The sequence below is a fragment of the Ochotona princeps genome, chromosome 6, assembly GCF_030435755.1.
Source record: "Ochotona princeps isolate mOchPri1 chromosome 6, mOchPri1.hap1, whole genome shotgun sequence".
In the NCBI taxonomy this organism is placed as follows: domain Eukaryota; kingdom Metazoa; phylum Chordata; class Mammalia; order Lagomorpha; family Ochotonidae; genus Ochotona; species Ochotona princeps.
The window spans coordinates 9,524,195-9,537,005 of NC_080837.1; the positions used below are offsets into that span (position 1 = coordinate 9,524,195).

Below are 12,811 nucleotides of genomic sequence, written 5' to 3' on the forward strand. Positions count from 1 at the left end.
CTCATGATTTGAGATGATTTAACAAGAAAATGAAACATGACAAAGAGAAGGAAAGAGACGAAGTTGGTCTTTGTAGACACTGCGATCTTTCTAAACAGAAAGTACAAACAAATTCATAAAGGAACTCCCTAAGTTTGCAAGGTCTTAAAATCCACATCTAAAAAAAAGTCCATCTTGACCTACACAGCACACCAACGATGACTAATCATGAAGTAATTGGCAAAAGAAAATGAGATATTGCTGATGACATCAATCAAGTTCCCCGGGAACAACTAAACAGAAATATGGGTTTTTTTAAAGACTTATTTATTTTATTACAGTCAGATATACAGAGAGGAGGAGAGACAGAGAGGAAGATCCTCCGTCCAATGATTCACTCACTCCCCAAGTGAGCCGCAACAGCCGGTGCGCGCCGATCCAAAGCCGGGAACCAGGAACCTCTTCCAGGTCTCCCACACGGGTGCAGGGTCCCAAAGCTTTGGGCCATCCTCGACTGCTTTCCCAGGCCACAAGCAGGGAGCTGGATGGGAAGTGGAGCTGCCGGGATTAGAACCGGCGCCCATATGGGATCCCGGGGCGTTCAAGGCTAGGACTTTAGCTGCTAGGCCACGCCGCCGGGCCCTATGTCACCCTTTCCAAGAATTATTATGTCTACATGTTTTATGCCTTTTAATAATTATTTACCTAGATCATTGCTGTATTGGTTCTGTTACTCTCTGTCTCTCTTAACCTCTTCACTGGGTTCAATTTGTGGATGATACACTTCCCTCTTCAGGCCATTGTCCTCATTGCAAGGTTTGCAGTTGTTTACCCACATGGCACAGGTAGTTCGAATCCTTTCATGTCTGGAAAAAGTCTCTCCATTGCTCTCACAATGGAAAGAAACCTTCTGTAGGATTCATGTTTAAAATCCTCCCCTTCAATATCCTGTTTGGCCTGGCTCTGGGGCGGTACCGAGAAAGTGGCAAAGGCACCCTGTTCCCATTCCCTCTGTGGATAACCCATTGTTTTCTTTGTCTTGACACCCTTGCAGGATTATCTTTGAAAAGTAAAGAGTGCCCAAGAAAATGCAGCCAAGGATTTCTTTCCACTAAATGTTATATTCTACTGTGAGTCAGCTTTTTGTTCCTATAACAAAATACCTGGGGCAAGTGAACCTTGCAAGAGAAAAAAGATCTATTTTGGCTCACAATTCCGGAGACTCACAGCCCGAGATCTGGCCATGCTGTTCCTGCTGGGAGCGTCCAGAGGTGGCACAGAGCCGCCATCTCTGTCCACACCCGGGGGTACAATCCTTCAGCCTTCACCTTGGTTCTAGTTCCTTTTGAGGGACAGCCAGCACTGAGTCACTCTTCATCCAGTAGCCAGACACCGTGTTCTCACATCACTTGATGATTTGTTCCCACATCTCCGAAGTGGGAGGACTGGGACACAGCACGCTGCCTGTGGCTGTTAAAGTCCAGAGCCTTCTGTCCCAGGGCCTGCTATTACAACTCAAAGCTTCCCACTGTGTTGGTGTCCTTTAGTTCCTCCAACTGAGGACCAAAAACTCAGACACTTGAAACAACACAGGTGCATACCCCAATGCTTTAAGGAATGAGAAGTTGAGCTCCCTTCGGGAGCTGAGGTCAAAGTGTTCCCAGAGCTGGTTGGCTATAGAGGCTCCAGCAGGGAGACTCTGGTCTGTGTTCTTTCCCTTGCATGGACTCCCCGCATTTCTGGGTTCCTGGTCGCAGCCCTCCAACTACCCCCCTCTATGCTCATGTTGCTTTCTCCTTCACTGTAGTCAGGGGTCTTTCTGTCTTGTTTTTATAAGGACACGTAGCACCACCAAGATAACCCAGGACAGTCTCTCCGTTGCAGGAGCTGTAACTCAATCACGCCACCACCTAATCCCACATACTCAAGTGCCACACACCGTATTGTGGACTGACAGGAGGGAGGCACTGTTCAGCCTCCTGAGCTTGGATCCTTGCCATCCCCAAAAGATTCAGGTCTGTCGTTCACACATCTCCTTCCAGCATCCCCCCAAAATCTGAGCCCCATGATAGCATCACCCCGGTGTCCAAACTCTGAGTCATCCAAAGTAGGTGTGGGTGATACTCTGGGAAGGACTCACTGAAGTCACCTTGCAGAAGATCCATCTCCTGTCAATGCGAAGATGGGACGGGGTAGGACAAGGAGCTGGGCATGCTGTGTTCTACAAGAGAGAAAACGCACAGGCGAAAGGGCTCACCAGTCGGGAGCAATTCCAAATTCCCACCCCACAATCTTCACTCATTCTCAAGGCCTAGGATGAACACTCTGGGGTTCAAGACTCCACCGCTTGGGGCTCCCGACTCTGCCTTCCTAGCCCAGGCGCTCCCGCTCAGAGTCAACTCTTTGTTTGCTTAAGGCGCAATGGCAATATTTGTTGCTGAGGGGCTCTGTGAGCATGCTTGATGCCTCTAAAATCTGGGGAGTCCGGCTCCTCTTCTCTCAGGGCGGCTAACTGTTCTGATAGAGGAGGAAGGCTGCCAAGTGCAACCCCGTGGGTCAGCACCACTGTGACACCAGGCAGCTCCCCTGCCCTGGGAGACGCCATCACTTAACCCATTTGTCAATTGGGAAGTGACAGGGCACCCTTCCTAATGGCTGCACTTCTATTTATAGAGCTGGTTGATGGTTGCATGCCCTTGGCTCTGATTCTGGCTCCCCCAGGGATGCGACAGTGGCACTGCAGCCCGCTGTCTGTCCCCACTAATGTGAGTGGCTTTGCTGTTTCTGGGTCCCCACCTTCTTACTGCTGGGGACCTAGAGAGAAGCAGCTGAAGCAGACAGGTACAGACTTAAATACAGTGGCTAGGGCTTAAGGTACCACTCCAGACACCTGCTCATTCAAGCCCCAGTACTCTGCTTCTGATGCAGCTCCCTGCTGTCAGACCTGGGAAGCAGCAGATGATGACTCAAGTACTTGAATTCCTGCCCACCCAGATGGAAAACCTGGATGTAGTTCCTGGCTCCTAGATTGAGCCTATTGTGATCATTTGGAGGAATGAACCAGAGAATGGAAGATGTATTTATGTATTTATGTATTTCTCTGTCTCTCTCTCTCTCTCTCTTTTTTAAAGATTTATTTATTTTTATTACAAGGTCAGGTATACAGAGAGGAGGAGAGACAGAGAGGAAGATCTTCCGTCCGATGTTTCACTCCCCAAGTGACCGCGACAGCCAGTGCTATGCCGATCCGAAGCCGGGAACCAGGAACTTCTTCCAGGTCTCCCACGTGGGTGCAGGGTCTCAAGGCTTTGGGCCGTCCTCGACTGCTTTCCCAGGCCACAAGCAGGGAGCTGGATGGGAAGTGGAGCAGCTGGGACATGAACCAGCACCCATATGGGATCCCGGGGCGTTCAAGGCGAGGACTTTAGCCGCTAGGCCACGCGGCCAGGCCCTCTCTCTCTCTCTCTCTTTATCTCTCTCTCTCTCTCTCTCTCTCCTCTCTTCTCTTTTTACCTTTCAAGTAGACAAAAATAAATAAAACGGTATTTTTAAAAAGAAAAACACACAGTAGCACAGAAGTGGGGCTACTAGTGGAGTGGTTCAGAGGCTGGGGGACCTTAGCTTTGATTTGTCTTCCAATCACATCATAAAATACACAGACCACACAGATCCCCCTGACTCATTGTCCTATTAGATAAATATCCAAGGCCCAGCACATTGTCTCAATGGCCAAATCCTTGTCTTGCAAGTGCCAGGATCCCATATATAGGCACTGGTTCATTTCCCAGCTGCTCCACTTCCCATCCATTTCTCTGCTTGTGGCCTAGGGAAGAAGTAGTGTATGGCCCAAAGCATTGGGACCCTGCACACACATGGGACACCCAGGAGAAGCTCCTGGCTCTGAGACTTAGATCAGCTTAGCTCAAGCTGTTGCAGCCACTTGGGGAGTAAACCAGTGGATGGAAGAACTTTCTCTCTGTCTCTCCTTCTCTGTAAATCTGCCTTTCCAATAAAAAAAAATGATAATAAAAATAAATAAATATCCAAGGAAGGCAAATTAGTATGACAGAATCTCAGTCAAGTTGTGAAACAGAAAAAGCAAATCCTTCTCTTCTCAACACAGGCCAAGTTCACTGACAGGGAGGAGAGAAAAACATGGAACCTGGGAGTCACTTCTGGCCTGTTCTGATCTGAACCAAGCCCTCTGGAGGCGAACAGCATTTTACTCACACTGAAGGGAGAAACACTTAGTGGGTACACATTCTAGTAGTAATATTTCACGTACTGTTAACAATTCACATTGTTCTTTGGTGCACCTGCTGTGTCAAGTTCAGCTGTGCCTCACATTTGCCTTGTCCCAACAGAAATAAGCAAAACAATAATGGAGATGGATCTAGGAAGATTCCCAGGCCAGTGGGAGAAAAAGGAATGTCCAGCCAGACCTGTGCATGGGTTACCAGATGATCAGGGAGGAAATCCCCTAAACTGAACCCAAAATGCTGAGAATATATTTTTTCTTTATTTGCTTCTAGAAGATTTGGAATCTAACCTGTAAGTCTGAGCCTTGTAAATTACAAAGTAAGTACTTCCAATAAATAAATAATTGTTTTAAATATGAAGCTGCCCAAATTGGTATGTTAGTAATTGTCACCCAAACTGTATGGAAGAATCTGCCTTAGACTCACCCAAGAAGAAGTTGCAAAGGAGGAGGTGGTAAATGTTTTGCACTATCCAAGGCCTCCAGAATCCAGTGCTTGCTTCTAGATGTTACAAACTGGAGTCCCCTGACATCACCCGAGCAGCTGGCAGGAATCTCTTCTGCTTCAATCTGCTACAGCTCAGCCACCCAAAAGCTGCATGCTTCAACAAGGACACCTGGTCAACCCACATCCATTGCACTCCCACCACATCCCTGAAGGGCCAATCTCTCAGAATCCCTACCTCCAAAACAAATCCACTTCCAGCCATACCAAGAAGGTGGCAGATGGAGCACTTGGCTTGTGCAGGCTCCATGCTGGAGGGCAGGGTGGTTGTGTGTGTTGTGGGGAGTGGGGGAGGCGGCGCATCCACAGAGCTGGCCTCTGGGAAGGGGCCACAGTGCAGCGGCTCCAGGGGAACAGCCACGGAGCTCAGTCAGTGCCAGCTACATTCCCTCCCGGGTGTCGTGTACTCAGATCTGGCTGGGCCTTGTGCCTGCCTGGTCATTAAGGTTAATCAACACGGCCCATATGGAGAGCAGAAATGCTAATCTGTTCTTTGAGTTCGTTCCTGGCATTCATCCCAAGTGGAAGGAGACACTGCTAACCCTTCCCTGGGGTGTGTTGCTAGGTTAGGGGTGTCTAGTCTCTGTCCCAGGCAAGACAGGGAGCTCTGACCCCATACAATCAGTACAGGGAACATTAGGTTGACATGAGGCCAAACAATGCCTGGGATTCCAGAATTAGAGTGAGAGGTGAGATTGAGCCCTGCTAGGAAACATAGGACCATGAAATGAACCCCATCTCTCTCTCTCTCCCTCTCTCTCTCTCTCTCTCTCTCTCTCTCTCTCTACACACACACACACACACACACACACACCTTCCTCTCTCCCTGAGGGCCACTAAATGATGGTGTCGAGTTGCTACTATAGAGCCCCAAGCCCAGTGGTGGAGGCAGAAATGCAGGTGCATTTGGCTCCCAAAACCGGACAGATGCTCCAACCCCAAAGTCATAAATAAGTCCATGGTCCCAAGATGGAGGAAACATATTCCAATGAGGATGCTGAAGAGATAGACCTGGGGGGAGGTCCTCAAGTCACAGGGGACACTGCCCAAGAAAGGCAGCTCTTCCCGGGAGAGGTTTGGTTCTAACAGCCCGAGTGGAGCGCAGCCCATCTGTCTGCTTCCCGGCCTGCAATAGGAGCCGCCTTCTGCACTTGCTCCATCTGCACTTTACCATTGCTGCATTCAGCTGCTCTGAGTTGGACTTCCCGATCTGTGAGGCAAGCTGATCTCTCTTTGATTCCTAAGAAACGTGTCACGAGTGTTTCATTGTAGTAGCAGAAAGGCTCCACTGAGTGCAGCAGGTTCTCTCCAAAGCCAGTTGTTACTGCTGAGACACTGAGCACTTCCTCTCCCGACACCCCAGTCTGCTCGTCTGGAAAGCAGAGGGAGGTGGATTAGATCTGTTTGCCGAGGGTTCCTGTGGATGCCCACAGTGGACACTGAGCCCCACATTCATGATAGTGATACTGCAAGAAGGGTGAGATGCATGGTTCTGAAAGGTCAAAGTTACAGTAAAGATTTCCGTTTCCGTTTTGTTTTTTAAGCTTTATCTTGTTTTTATTTGAAAGGCAGAGTTACAGAGAGGGAGGCACACACAGGGAGAACTTCGAACTGGTTCACTCCCCAATTGGCCACATTTGGCAGGGCCAGGCTGAACCCAGGAGCAAGGAGTTTCTTCTGGATCTCCCACGTGAATGCAGGTGCCCAAAGACTCAGATCATTCTCTGCTGCTTTCCCAGTCCATAAGCAGAGAGCTGGATCCAAAGTGCAGCAGCCAGAACTAGAACCAGCACCCACATGGGATGTTGGCAATCAGGCAACAGCTTAACCTGAAACACCACAATGCCAAATCTGGGTTTATTTCTTGGGATAAAAAAGCAATATGATTCTGTAATAACTGCAAATTTTGCATGATGCAAATGCATACACTTTTTACACTCCATACCTTTTGAAGCCTTAAAGTTCTCTAATAATAAAATCTGCTAGGAGCAGCAGTGGGTGCAGCGCTGATCTCTCACCCCAACACATGTACGTGGGCTTGCAGGAATGTGTCCTTTCGTTCAAGAGTGTCGTTTTAGAGGCATTAGACTTTCACTCACTTTTTTACTTGGCAGAACTTCCTGCCCCCCCCCTTTTGGCATGCACACATATAAGCGTGCACACAGGTGTTGCATTTTAACTATTTCAGAGTGTCCCATGACTTGCGGCTACTTTAACCTTTCCATTACTAGTAAAAATCTGGCTCATTCCCAGCTCCCACCTCTTACAGCGATATTGCAATAAACAGCGTTCAAAAATCCTGGGGCAAAAGAACCACAGGACTTAGAGCTCACTCTTTATCAGAAGATAAATTCTTGCACGCCAGTCCACTGCCAGGAATCCTCTTCCCCTCACTGTTCCTGTGAGCTTAGCAAACTGCATTTCCCTTGAGACTTAGCTTGAGCTGCTCCCCAATACTTCACACGTGTCCTCTGATGCTTGCCTCTCCAGTGAGGGAGTGACACTGTAGCCCCCTGTCTCTCCACCCCGACATGTGGCTTTGTTGTTGCAGCGTCCAAACCTTCCTACTGCTGGAACCTGCAGGAAAGCAGTGAGTCCACGTTTTCCAACCTTCACTGGGGGCTGGCCTCACAGGTGTGGGCTCCACCGAGCCAGCCAAGATGCTAGGCATCCTGCAAGGCGACACTCCCCTGTCCCCTTCTGTTTCAGCTGTGGCTGGCATGCCCCGCCTCTCCCCTGTGATGCCTGCCTGCTCCCTGACTCTCCTGGCACACTCTGACCCAAGGTCCCGATGAAGTAGTGATCTCTCCAACCAGCAGGTCAGTGCCGGGGAGGACAGAGATGTGATCTAAGCTGGTACAGGGAGGGGATGTGCCATAGGGTGGTGGGGTCTCAATGGGTCACAATCCCACTGTGTGCCTCAGTTTCCATCTGTGTTAAATGGGCCTATGTGCTCCGACCAGCAGAGCCAGTAACGTGGACAGGGAGAAGGTCTGGGGATGAAGCACTGACAGAGACCAGTGATGGTAGAAGTCTCTGCGAAGTCTTGTTTTATTGCTCCTTCACCTCTCCTTGTATACTCTTCCCCCTGCCCACGTTCTAATTTAGCAGGATATTGGATACAGATGAGTCCAATTAGTCTAGGTGTTTTTAGCCACAAGCCGGGTTCCTGTTCCTGCCCATCCCAACGAGCACTAATCAACTCCTTAGCCCACAGCGCCTGTGGATGTGTGGTTCACCAGGACTGTCACGAGATTTGCATAATACACTTAATGCACAGTGCACCACTTAGGTGCCCTGCGAATTCCCAGGTGAGGGCGAGGATAAAGGTTATATAAGGAAACAGCAGCGATCGACCCCTTTTCCCCAGCCCCATCCCTGCAGGGAGCTGGCCTGCTCCTCCTCACTATGCCTCTCCCATCCCAGATGTCCTATTTGATCCCAGTGTGGCCTGATTCCCCCACCTGGGACTAGGGGTGGTTGCATTCTTGCTTTTGGATCATCACACACCTGTGCAGCAGGTGTCTCAGCAAAGAGAAAACCAGGGCCCAGAGAAGTCAGTGATTCACTCCCCAGATGAGGGAATGATGTGTCGGTGTAGACACAACCTATGTAGTCCCTGAGTTAGCCTGGGGTGCACTGCCAGCTGGGGGCTGGACTGGCTCCTCACTGCACTTGCTGGAGATTCCTCCCACTGAACCCAATGGACTGGGTCCCTAGGCTGGGCAGAAGCACCTACGTGGGTTCCCATGTAAACCCCCAGGGAGGAAACAAAGGGGCTACAGACCCCTCACGCCATGCCCCTTCCTTTGTTCGTGCATCTGCTGGTTTCATCTGAAGCCTGGCTTCTACCACTTTAGACTGCTTAGTATCTGATTCTTTTTAGTGCTTGTCAATGCCCTCAAGCTTGTAGCTTGTCTGAGTGGAAATCACTGTCCCAGCTGTCTTTGAAAAAGGCTTCCGTGGGTTTGGGACAGCTGCAGGAGCTCCACCCATCGTCCCCTCCCTTGCAGCAAGATCTTGCTCGAGGAGCCAGGGAGGTTGCTGTCTCAAACACGTAGCCCAAGCAAGTGGTCGTGACCCTTCTTTGCCCACTATGGGCTGTCTCTCTGCAGGAGTAGAAAATGGTACCAGTCAAGCCCCAGCCGGAGGAGGAGCCTGCGGTCACTGCCCCGAGATGGAGGAGGCCACGCCAGAGCCCGCCTACGTGGACGTGGACAAGGGGCTGACCCTGGCCTGCTTCGTCTTCCTCTGTCTCTTCCTGGTTGTGATGATCATTCGCTGTGCCAAGGTCATCATGGACCCCTACAGCGCCATCCCCACATCCACCTGGGAGGAGCAGCACCTAGATGACTGAACATAGGGCAGGGAGTGAGAAGGATGTAAGACTGAGACTTGAGCTGTGTCCCAGCATGCATCTCTGTGTGCCCTGCCGCCCATGTGTGGAGATGACTCCTCCCATGATCTCACAAGGTTCCCGGGAGCCTGGCAGTGAGATGCCCGAGTGTTGTGGGGGTCCCAGCGATGGAACAGCCTGAGGTGGGCATGCTGGGCCAGAACCTAGGGGGCTAAGGTTCCAGTCTGGGAGTTGCTGGGAAACCAAAAAGAGACATCCTTGCCAGACTTCCATGCACCTGCAGATCTGGGTCCTGAGCAGACACTCCTGTCTCTTACACAACTACAAGCCTGTGTGGAGAGGACTTCATCATTAAGATGTAAATCAGCACAATGACATTCCCAGGGAAGGCATCCCCCTGAGCCCAGGCCCACTCCCCAGGGACCAGCAAGGGAGTGGGCAACCAAAGGGGACAGGAAGTTGAGGGAGCCTCACCAGGAAACTCAACAAAGGCACACAGCTGTGGTCAGGCAGCATTTTCTTAAGACTAAAATATAGAGGGATATATATATATATTTTTTTTCCTGTTGTTAAGTGAAATACACAATTTGGAAACCTAAAGAAGCACAGATCGATGGAAGAAAAAAGGGAGAAATACACTCAAAATCCCGCCACCCCAAAGCCACCATTTTTATATCTTCCAGTTATTTTTGTACATGCATTTATGAATTTACTTATTTATTTAAAAGACTCAGAGAGGGAGTTCTCACTCACTCTCCCAAATGCCCACAGTAGGTAGGGCTGAGCCAGGCTGAAGCCAAGAGCCAGGAACTCAAGCTTGGTTTCCTACAGGGTTAGCCAAATACTTGAGCACCTGCTGCTTCCCAGGTGCACCTAAGCAAGAAGCTGGAATGAAGAACGGAGTTGGGACTCCAACCCAGGCACTCCTACACGGATACAGATGTTCCAAGCAGAGGTGTCTGCACCAAACACCTGCCCCGTTGGACCTGTACTTTTTAGTGGCATTCGCAAAGGAGGCATGATGTTGTGCCGTTGCACAGGATAATCACATTGATAGATCCCGTGTCACCAGGCATTCTCCACCATCGTCTTTTATATCGACAGCAGAGTATCCCTCCAGGCGGTTGAGGTTGCGGTTTAATGTCATCTCCCTTGGTTGCTCCATAAGTTTTTCCCCAGGGATTTTTCCTCACGCAATATTATTTCACCCAGTAACCTTTGGAATTCGTATAGTCCATGAAATGGATACTGGTCCAGGAGAGCTGACTTTCAGTCCTGGCTCAGTTGCTCCCTCCAAGACCGTGTGACTGGAGGATGTCACTCTACCTGCCGGTGCCTCTGTCTCTTTCCTCCAAGCTGGGAAGGAAAAGACTTGCCATTTTAAAGTTATTATTAATTCTTACATACCTCATGCACATGGAAGGTCAGGGTTTGTATAGATCCAAATGAGCTGCAGGGAGGGAGTCAAAGAATGTGTTGTTGAAAATGGCTCTTTTCTTAGGTCTCCGTCCTGCCTCCTCTTCCCACCCTTGCACCCACTCCCACTCCATCGCTTGTACCCGTGGACCACACAGCAAGAACAATGGGCCAGAACAGAGTCCACATCCATTCTGTGCCCACATTCTATAACCCACCAGTAACTCTTCCTCCCTGAGTTCCAGTCTCATCATTTGTAACCTGGGGAGACAGCAGCTGTCTAGTAAGAAGCATCTACCTGCAGAAGACAGGCAAACATTAGCATTCTTTATTGAACATACCACCCCAGCAGGCAACCAAGTGTTTGCTGTGGGAGGAGTGGAGATCCTGGGTCCCTCCCAGAACCTGGAACCCTAAGTTCTCTTCAACTCCAAGGGGTCACTTCCTACAGACCAACTCTCCTGGCTAGGACCACATCATTAGAGAAATACTCACAGCAACTTTCCTCAGCACCTGACTGCAAGGGAGGTGGTGTCTACTAATTTACACAGTCGTCATTGTCATCAGCTTCCCTGCATGGGATGCAGTTAAACTTGACCACTCTAACAGCCCTTCCTCCCAGTGCACTTATCCTAGCCTGTGCTCCCCAGCAGGAGGGACCTGCAGCTAGGAGGCTCTCAGGGCTCCCTTTCCATTCACTTGCATCCCAGCCCTAGGTCCCCACACTACTCCAGGGCCACCTGGGAATTAGGTTTCCAAAGCATGGTCACAATCGGTGATTCCTCCAGACACACAATGCTGCAGCTGTTCAGGCAGCATTCCAAGGTGACTTGCTCATCTTCCTCGCACTGCCCCCCGCCACACCACCACCACCACCACACACAAACCACGTGGGATGCACAAAAGGACAGCTGGCAGAGGCAGTGGACCAAAATGCACTGGAGACTCTGCAAAAGGGGAAGACCTAAAACAGGAAGGCTCAGTCGTGGCCACGCCTTCGTTTGGAAGCCTACCTCTGTGAAAATGCTGCCACAAAGGACCTTCGATGCACATCAGAGCCAACTTCCAGCAGCAGCAAACATGTCCAAAAGCTGAAGAGCTCTTACAGGAGTTGAAAACGGCATCCTGTAGGGCAGTGCAGCTGAGGTAGAGGACAAATGGCCCCTGCAGTCTAGCAGAAGCTCGGTCCTTGGTGTGCTGGGACCCAGGCATCCACGGTGCCAAGCTTCTTCGGCCAGTCAACCCCTAGGCACATTAAAGTTTGAGCAGCACTGCCCAAGCAGTCCCTGGGTCTCCCTTCTCCACACTTACCTGTGCTAACACTACCACCTTGACATTTAACTGTAGCAAGAGGAAATCATATTTCAGAAAGAATGGAAAATTTAAAAATCAGTTCCAACCCGATACTCCCAACATCACCTCATTCCACGTGTCCCCCTTCTGTCCTTGTCCATATGCAAAATGTATTTTCCCCCTAAATGCCTTTCACTGTGGAATTTTACGACACACACAGCACAAGCACATTTCTGCATTGCTGCAGCCTTCATCATTACCATTTTAGTGGCTACAAAGCAGGGCATCTGGTATATGCCCTCAATGACGCAGATTCTGATGATTAATTCCTTGAATTGCATTTCTTTCCCTGTTACAGATGAAACAAAGAAAGCTAAAGACAGAGGTGAGGGAGCCCGGGTGTTGTTCAGGATGGTTGGGGACCAAAGCACATTGAAAGCATATCTGCTCTCCCTAAGACAGGCACAGGGAAGGAGGCCTAAGGATCCGATAGGATTAAAGAGAAATGAATGGCTGGAACCTCGAGCTTTGCTTTGTACTTTGTGATGCTTAGGGTTTGGGGCAGATGGGCCTTGGGAGTGTGGGTAGGTCAGAGCTCCTGAACCACTTTCTAGCTGGAAAGATTGCAGATGAGCAATCTGGCAGAAGGGTGGGAGATTGGAAGGTGGCAGGGCAGTCAGGAACAGTCTTTGGAGAAAACAATGGCCATGCGCCAGTATGTCAGGAAAACCCAGCTTGAGGGGAGCTCCTCATGGCGGAAGGGGCAATAAATATATCCAGAAGATGTGCACTTCTACAGGCCTGCCTCTCTCGTCACCCCCAGGAACAACCCATTGCATGGCAGTGGCACTTGGGACAAGGAAGACATCTGGGTGGTGAGGGATGCAGCCTGGAGTCGCAAGGATAGGGAAGGCAGCAGGGAATGTCACAGGGATTTGCACACACAGAAAACCCAAGAGACAGCCACAAGAAGACACATGACTCACCCCTGGGAGGAACCTAA

General features: G+C 50.1%; 1 protein-coding gene across 1 annotated transcript in view; it reads left to right on the forward strand.

Annotated features, from left to right (window-relative positions):
* Nucleotides 1-9,406, forward strand: part of CTXND1 (cortexin domain containing 1) — a 32,755-nt gene extending 23,349 nt beyond the window's left edge. The window contains exons 2-3 of the mRNA XM_058665548.1: nucleotides 7,452-7,561; nucleotides 8,858-9,406. Of these exons, the coding sequence (XP_058521531.1) occupies nucleotides 8,920-9,099 (180 nt within the window). The 5' untranslated portion in view covers nucleotides 7,452-7,561; nucleotides 8,858-8,919 and the 3' untranslated portion in view covers nucleotides 9,100-9,406. The remainder of the gene's footprint in view (nucleotides 1-7,451; nucleotides 7,562-8,857) is intronic.
* The last annotated feature ends 3,405 nt before the right edge of the window (nucleotides 9,407-12,811 follow it).